We start from the raw sequence: 9325 nt of genomic DNA, 5'->3' as shown, positions 1-9325 counted from the left end.
ACTGCAATTAAATTTAAAAAAATACAATAAAAGGAATCGAAATAAAAATATTAAAGAACGAATGTTACTATGTTTATCAAAAAATAATTTAAATGTACATAGAATCGATATTAATAGAATTCTTTTTTTTATCGGTTTATCTTTTGTTTTCTCAGCATTTACGGGTATTAGTGCAACCAAATATGGCCTTCACCTGTTTTATAGGAAAAAGTTACGATAAGAAAATGGAAACTGAAAAGGACACAACCGAAAAACAAGTACTTCTTTTGACCCAACTGCCAGAAGAAATTGTAGAGAAGATTTTGTCACTTTTAACTTACAACGAATTGGCGGAAATACGCGGTGTAAGTGTGTATAAACTTCCTTGTTAAATGAAACAGCTGATCAACAGTTGAATCAATCAACGTATTATGTCGCATTTATGAAGAAACAAAAAATGCGAAGCGTTCATTTTTTAGGATAGATACAACACGTATAGAATGCCTTTATATTGATTATTGACATTCACTGTTGATCAGAAAAAAATGATAAAATACTTTGATTAATACCCCTGCATCTCTCTGTCTGACAGCCTCTGTACCTTGTTTGACAATACTTGTATTATTACTGTGTCAAATCAACTGTCAGACAGTAGGGCTGTTTTGTTTCTCATGATATCGAGAGTGTACATGTATTATAGTTGCCTAAATGATGCATCAACTCATATATATATTCAAAACTGTCATTTGTTTCTCTTTAATACGCCTCGATCACTATCTGCAATATAACCTCAGCGAGATGTTGAAAGGACTAAAAATTTTGGTCTGGTGTCCAGACCAGACCAAACTTTTTAGTCCTTTCAACATCTCACTGAGATTATCTGCAATAAGCTTCCATCAAGATCAAATTTTGAAGAAAGAAAAAAAGAAATTCTAAGGATTTTTTAAAGTAATTGTTCTAGATATATTTAGTGTACTCCCACCTTAAAAGGCAATAATTAAAGCAAACTTTGAACAAAAAAAAAACCCAAATACACTATGTAACACTTTTATACCCAATTCATATGACGAAAATTTGCTTATGTGTGCAAATTTACATATAAGTAAATCTACACACATAAGTAAAAGTTAATTTGCTATGCGTTCAGGCGAGATTTATGTACTGCTAGTAAATCCTCATATTTCCATATAAAATAAGGAGATGGACAGATTCAAAATTGTGAATTTTTATAGAAAAAGTGTATTTTCTTACTGTTTGGTAAAAACTAACTTCTGAATGTTCCTAAAAGACTAGGATGGAAATCTGATCCACTAATTTTATTGGTACGAAAGAAAAGGAAGTTAATGTTTTAAGGACAAAGAACGGTATAAGAATTTACACACAAAGAAGAAAAATTTATTAAAATTTTTATTTACTGTAAGAGCCGTACGATGTAAAGAAAAAAGATGACTGTTGCCATCTACTGATTGACGTCTTCAGCAGAAATAGGACGATTGGAATCTTTTTGGTGTTGGTAAATCTACAGTACATCAAGTGTGTGAGGCCATTATAAAATATACTCTTGAAAATGATACAGGAAGGATATATAGAGATAACGAATATTCAATATCAAAGTCCATAAAACAATACAAAATAGGAGCAGAGCAAACATGGACTTCCAAAACATCAGAGATGGAATCAAGTGCCATGGAGGAGTGAGCATCACCTTCCGACCGGTCACACCCGCCGTGTGCTCTTTGTCATGATGGGGAAATAACGAAAAAATCTATCATCAATTCAGTGAACATGTATACACAATTGACTAACAATTAGTGTGAAAAACGTCAGTCATATGTAATTATGTATTTTCAAGGAGAATGAAAAGGATGAAGACAACTAAAAGTGACCGATCTCAAAAAATCTTTGAACACTACAAATATGTGAAAAGGAAATTAACATGAACCCCTGGACATTATGGGGTTATGTGCCAAAGAGGATACTTACAAATGCTTACTTTCAACGAGTTTATTGAAATTCCTGTAACATTAACTTATATGTGAGTAGCTTGTCTCGATTAAAAACAAAGAAGGGCAGAAGAAGGTCATCAAGAGCTAAACGGTAATTGGGCCCGAGCAATTTATGTTCCTATCATAGCTTCGGAGCATTCCAAAGGACACAACTTGTATAGTAAGGGCAGTACTTATTGCCTGGATCCTACAGGGCACTTGTTAGCGACCACAACTATTATTATCTTTAAAGATATAAACAAAAGTTTTCCAGAAAGGGCGCAAGATGCCCTCGTTTTTATCAAATTCGAAAATTTATCTTGGAGGAGATAGTGGCTCATTGTTTGAGTTTTACCTTTTAGCCACCATGTTTACCAACTTATATTTTACGTACCAATGCATACACAATCGAAACAACACTTAAAATGGAGATTTATGCAATAAATAAAACAAAATACATACATAAGTAAATTTGCTGCGTGTTCATACAACAAAATTTACACACATGAACTAATAATTTGCTACAAAAGGTATGCAAAAGTTAATTTGCACCTAGTCCTAACCAGGTGTAAATTTACTCCACTGTGCAGAATTTGCATATGAGTAAATCCGTTCAAATGACAAAAATTGCACACGTGAGTAAATTTACTTATGTGTAAAATATACTGAGGTATGTAAATCATGTCGTATTCCCCATTTTCAAAAGGTGAGTTATTTCCCCTGAAGGGAACTCTTTTACTGTGTTTAATACGCATGCGCTATAAATAAAGTCACTTCCGCGGACGTTCTTGATGTAAACACGTTTATGGTGTAATGCATCTGTCATATGGAAAAATGTTATTGTGCTTGCGAATAAAAAGAAATCTTAACTGATTCGTATTTTTTTAAATTGCCCACTCATAGTCTCTTTCTGGATTTTTATTAATCTGTGTAGTACTATAATAAGGTGCTGTGTGCCCCCCCCCCCCCCTTACAAAAAAAAAAGAAAAGAAACAAATTCCTGATAAAATGCTGATACGTATTCGAATAGGCCTATTAAAAAAAAAGCTAATAAGCTAATTTTCGGTAGTGGATATTCTGCAGACGGATCATCATTATTTACAAAATGTGCGGAACAAATTTTTAGTTATAAAGTTTTTTTTTTTCTATTATACGTCTCTGTTTTTAAGAATTGATCTAGCCTGCTGCAGCCATATTTTCTTTGTATCTCTAGGAATTTTTTGGAGACTGATGATTACCTCTGAAATTGCTGCATATACAGCAGTACTTCGTCTTCCGCGACCGATACCAAGAAACTGCGTTTTTGCTCGATTGTATGTCATAACATAGAACTTTTACTTTTATAAGAACACATTTGGTGACAAAGGCCTATTTCATTTGAATTAACAGTGTTTCTAGAATTTTTTATTTGTAAAATAATTGATTCACCATATGTAGTATTAAAACTTTGAATAGAATTCTAAATGAATAAGTTAATCTCATGTCCTCATGTAACGAAGAAAGACTAATTAAAATAGCATTGACCTGAATTCGTGTTACATATGTCGTATAAAGTCTGAGCTGCATTTAATCAAAGTTTTAGTGTAGGATCTAAGCATATGTACATGTATATTCCCGAGTAAAATACACATTTTGTTTTAGATCAGAGAATTGAGAGCAGAACCACGAAATTGATACAATAATTTCCTAGCGTATTTCTCGTTAATTAACGGAAAACATTCTTTTCTCAACTGTTATTTATTTTTTAAAAATCCTTTCAGTGTAAGTACATGTAATTTTTTTTATAAGTTATTCTTTTTTGCAAAGTGTGTAAAAAACAATGAGAGAGAGAGAGAGAGAGAGAGAGAGACTCATGTAACCCTGTAACTGACGTACATGTACATCTGTGTTAAAATATATGTACCGTAATTTTATTGAAATCACAATTATAGTAATTCTAATAATTTTCAATTTTCACAACTATGGTTCATATTCAACTGTTCAACCCATTTACATAATTATTCGTTCTATGTACCTGTACGCACGGGGGGTGGGGGGGGGGCAAGGAGCTTAGCCCCACCCCCACTTTTTTCCCAATATTACCTTTTCTATTGAAAATGTTCATTGATAGACAGGTTGCCAACCCCCCCCCCCCCCCCCCCCACACACACCCCCCACACACACACACAGTTAATACTACGGTAAAGTTATATAAGAAAAATGTAGTATTGTATGCCAAGGAACTGGTACTGAAATAAGTAGCTTTTTCAACTTTGGGCAAGGTTTTTCTTTGCTTGTCAACTTTTCAAGGTAAGAAAAAAATATTTCTTTGGCTACCCCCCCCCCCCTCCCACTTTTAAAGACGATGCTTCGTGTCTGGCTAATTCGTATAGCTTTCTAGAAAGGGGGGGGGGGCCAGACCTTGTATAAAATAATTCATTATCTAAAAAAAATGCAAACCGTTTCCTTCTTTTAAAATTTTTAAATACAGCGTGTAAGTTGATCACTATTTTGTTGGATTATCGTAATGTGTAGTCCGCGGAAGTTAGGCTAGTGTAGAAGAGTTCCGATTTTGAGGGGAGATAACTCACTTTTGAAAATGGGGAATGAATGGGGTATTAGTCAATAGTACATATGTACGCCACTGACAGGTGAATGTAAGAGTTGATGCTTGTTTTTCTTTATTTACGAAGTAATGTCTTATTAATTTAGCAATGGTTGCTTAATTTGGCAGTTTATGCACAAATTTTGTATTCTGTGAATTTATTTAAATCACTAATTATTTTGGGGGGTTCAATTTTGTCATTTTAAATTTTAATCAGTCCGTCAATCTTTTGAAAAAGGGGAAGGTAACTTGACATTAGAATTTCAGCCTCTTCTCATAATTTTTTTCCAGGCTTGTCAGATTTTCAACAAACTCTGTGAACAACTTTTAAACAGTGGATTTTCAAAGGTGGACAAACTTCATTCTCAAATACAGAAGAGAGTCAAAAGTCAGCTTCCGAGACGTGAATCCGAGAGGCGTAATCATCCTCTGGCTCGACATGTCGACATCCTGTCAGCAATCGAGACAAGACTATCCTTGTTAGGAATGACGTACATGAGATATATGGACATGGGTCTTTGTTGTTTTATTCCTGGCAAGGTAAATTAATATTTCTTTTGCTGAAACAGTAAGAGAGTTAATGCGTTTTTAACATAACTTGAAAAAAAAATTGTAATCTAATCTGTAATGAAAAACAAGCCTCTTAAAAGATATAAATTTCATCGTTTGAAGTCATTCCATTTCAATTGTTCTGATATCTTATAATTTTTTTAAGTGATAGATTGATTTTCATAGAATAGGAAACTATGTTGATAAAATTGTGCTTCTCTTTTCTAGGTCCTGGATGAACTCTTCCGGATTCTAAATACACTTAAGCACCCACAACAACCCCCAAGGGCCCATGAATTCCTCCAAGAACTCAGAGATATTTCCTCTATGGCTATGGAGCATTTTGAAGAAAAGATTGCTCCATCACTAAAGACCAAAATGCCAGCTGTCACTCTTCCTTATCCCTTCACTGACTGTGCCAGTAGGGAACAGAGTCCAGGTAACCTCCCCCCCCCCCCCCAAAAAAAAAAAGTTATGATATGACATACTGGTCATGACTATTTTAGTACATTTTAGTCATAAACCTGTGTATGTAATACATATATAGCAAATAATCACAGTTCGGCTGTGATTTGGAAAAGCAGTATGTTTTTGATGGAAGAAAATGCTTTGATGTCTTTGTTTGTTTTGAACATATTTTATTGACAACATGTCAAAGGGATTGGACACAAGTTCCAAAATCCTCTCCCATTTCTCCCATTTGATTTCTTTTTAAATTTGTGCAGAGCTGCCAACCTAATAAAATAAGAAATTGTGAAGAGGGGACTCTATGGTCACCTAGGACATTACTACTGGAAATTTTACGCTAAAATAAAAATGATTATGATTATTAGCTATTAGCAAAGAAATGGACAAAGTAACTCAACACAAGCAAGTGCTGAAATGACTATTAATTTTTTTATTATAATGTGAAAATTAAAGCGGACAGCTATGAAGATTCTGGTATTTAACTTCTGATGCAGAAAAGAGTATTACCCAGGTAATAAAGAAATCTTGAGGCATATTTTAGACACTCAAATCAGAAGTCTCATGATGAAATTGTAACGGTTGGCAGCTCTGTCTGTGTAATGTATAAATTTAATTACTGTAAATTCCTAATATACACGTGGAATTAATTATCGCGTAATTTCACGAGAAGCACCACACGTGGTATAAAATTACTCGCCTTTATTTTTTTGTGCTGAAATCTATGTAAAATCTCTTGATCAACCGTCCATTCGCGAATATTTATTCTCATGATTTGCTGCCTGCTGAAGAAACTTTCGCGATCATAAGTACTCGCCAAAAATAAGGAATCTACAGTAATTCTTTAAATTTCAAATCTAAACACTTGCATGCACCATTCCAGTTGTGTTTTTGGTATCAAATATTGAAAAAATAATGATATGTAACTGTTCATATTATTTTAGGCCCATCTTTGAAAGTTGTTGCATTGAATGATGGTGGAACATTAAGAGGACATTCAATGAAGCAAGAAATTTCAAGATTATCAAACCAAGTGAGAGGACTTCAGGCCAACTTACAACAGCAGAAAAAAGAGCTTTCTGAGAATAAGGCTCGTTATGTAGAACAACGCAAGAAAACATTGGAGTCTGAACGAAAGATTCATATGCAGAGCAAAACGGTCACAGAACTGGGACAGAAAATACAGAGTCAGCACACCCTAATATCGGAACAGAACCAGACGATAAGCGACCTTAGTAAAAAAATCTTAGAGTTTGATCAGAAATTCGCTGACGTTTACTCGGAACTGAGTCGAATCAAAGGTGACAGTGACACCTGTCTGAGCTCGCAGTCTTCAACTTCTTCAATTATTGCATGCTCGAGTAGTAGTCTCGATGACTTGGGATTGGAGAGTAGAGAAAAAAGGGACTCACTTAAAAGGAAATCTATACGAGGGGGGAGTGAGCAATTCAAAAAACAGAGGAAAGTATAAGTATGCTGGCTTACATTGATTTATAATTTAACAGTGCTATGATTACTGAAACCTTTAAATGCTATGAAAAATACTCTGTAGCCAGGGTTTTAGGTCATTTTAGACACTCCAATCTGTCATGCAATGTCCATCAGATGTAAGTTTTTGAAAAATGTTTACCAACTTCTTGGAAATGCATGAATACATCTTTATACCAGTTTATAGTATTTCTGAGAAAAGGGGGGAACAGAAGTAAATTTATAGATCCCTGCCTCTGCCTCTCTGAGGCCTAAACTATATAGGGCAAAATCTATTAGAAATATTGTATCCCCTGAAAATTACTTAGTTGCAAGGGGATATAAATATTTTATTCAACTGACATCTAGCATGCAAACTTTTCACATGATTATGATGAACCTTACTACACACCTTAAGCTTAGCTGATGATATATTCTGAATTGAAAATGTAGGACATGTTTAAAAAATGTGACTGACTGAAGCTCAAACAAGAAAAATTGGAAGGTGAACCAGGACTAGGATTCAGGCCAAATGATGGTATGAAGTCCACATTTAATGTTTCATTTTTTATAAACATTATGATATCTGCAGAAAGGTACACAAAGTTTTGAAAACAGACCTAAAACCAATTAATGTTAATGTACATAAAGTAATATTAATGCACTGAAAAAATTGAGAGCAATTTTTTTTTAATAGAAGCCCAATTTTATCATATAGCATGTACTTTGATATAAGCAGACAGGAGGCAGTAATAAAAGAGCTGCTAAAATAAGTATGTTTTGCAGTATCTTTTGATAATTCCTGCTAAAATAAGTACATTTACAGAATCTTTTGATAGATCATGGATGATAAACCTGTTACTGGTTTATTCACAGTTGAAGCCTTCTTTGATATCACGTATCATAAACTGCTTCAAGTTTTTAAAATATTTGTGAGCATGCAGTGATCATTTGCCTTCTTCAGTATATTTTTTTCACTTGAATGAAAGTGATTCACACTGCTTGGTGAACCCTCCCTTCCATATCTTTTGCAGAGTGAGAGAGGTGTAAGACTAATTACCCAAAGACAATGTTCAACTGTTCAGTTATTTCATAAATAAAAAAAAAATTGTTGACTTGAATGCTGCTATTTATAGTGCGATAAGACAGTTAAAATTATCAGTGTGTGTTAATTTCAAATTGGTTTGTTGTGTTGTATGTGTAGTATGGAAAGGAGGAATGAGTAAACATACATTGAAAATTCATAAATACATATATATTGAAAACATATGGCTGGAACCCTAGTCAGGTGCTCTAACCACTGAGCTATCCAGGCCGATGTCCTCAGTCCAGCCTAATTTCCTACATATGTATTTCATTATCATTGCTATGTATAGTGCCACTAGACCACTCTGGATTGTTTACCATATAGGAACCCTTTTTATACCCCACGCAACAAGTTGCGTTAGGTATGTTTCTGACCCATCCGTCAGTCAGTGTGTCAGTCAGTCCATCAGTCCTGTTTTTTTGTCAGCGCAACTCCTCATAAACCGCTGCACAGAATTTGATAAAACTTTGCAGATATTTAGGATACAATGTGTAGATGTGCATATTACCAGGAAAATCCGATTCCTTTATTTTTCTGGAATTTCGGCACTTTTCAACTTGGATTTTTGGCCATATCTTGAACATAGAGATGAACAGTTGTCATTGCAACTCCTCATAAACCACAGCACAGAACTTGGTCAAACTTTGCAGACATTTAGGACACAGTGTGTAGATGTGCATATTACCAGGGAATTCCGATTCCTTTATTTTTTGTGGGAATTTCAGCACTTCAAATTTTGGGGGAGCGTGGGGTATGTGAGCTTGCTCACTTTTTCTTTCATTGTTAAATAAAATTTACTTTGATTTCACATATAGTGCCAACATTTTGCAAGTACTTTCCCTTTTTATTCCTTATACATTACTTAAATATCTGAATAAATTAAACATTGTGATACAAAATATGTAATGACTGATATTTGTGTATAATCTTTAATGCATTGGAAGACTTGCTTGAATGGAATAGTATATTTTTCATTCAAATACTGAACACACTGAATATATTCATAAATAAAAGACTGACTTTGAAAATTGTTTAAAGAATTTCAAATTGGTACTTAAGGTAGGGTTTTTAGTAGGAAATGCACAATTATTATTAGAAAAAGCATGTAACATTTGTCCAACTGATCACTAGCCAGTTTCAGATTGCATATACGCTACCAGATGTTATCATCTCAATGATGTGTGCTTCGAGGAATTTTGTCCTACTAGA

The 9325-nt window shown here is 34.1% G+C and overlaps 1 protein-coding gene across 1 annotated transcript; it reads left to right on the top strand.

The window, feature by feature from the left end:
• Positions 1-155: 155 nt before the first annotated feature.
• LOC134246069 (F-box only protein 28-like) lies at positions 156-7739 on the top strand. Its single transcript, XM_062728329.1, has 4 exons — positions 156-344; positions 4840-5088; positions 5326-5536; positions 6507-7739. The coding sequence occupies exons 1-4, from the start codon at positions 183-185 to the stop codon at positions 7031-7033; spliced, it is 1149 nt and encodes a 382-aa protein (XP_062584313.1). The 5' UTR covers positions 156-182; the 3' UTR covers positions 7034-7739.
• Positions 7740-9325: the final 1586 nt, after the last annotated feature.

Source organism: Saccostrea cucullata, unplaced genomic scaffold (genome assembly GCF_032062105.1).
Source record: "Saccostrea cucullata isolate Sc308-1 unplaced genomic scaffold, CSIRO_AGI_Scuc_v1 ctg217, whole genome shotgun sequence".
In the NCBI taxonomy this organism is placed as follows: Eukaryota; Metazoa; Mollusca; class Bivalvia; order Ostreida; family Ostreidae; genus Saccostrea; species Saccostrea cuccullata.
This window is presented reverse-complemented; position numbering and strand designations above follow the sequence as displayed.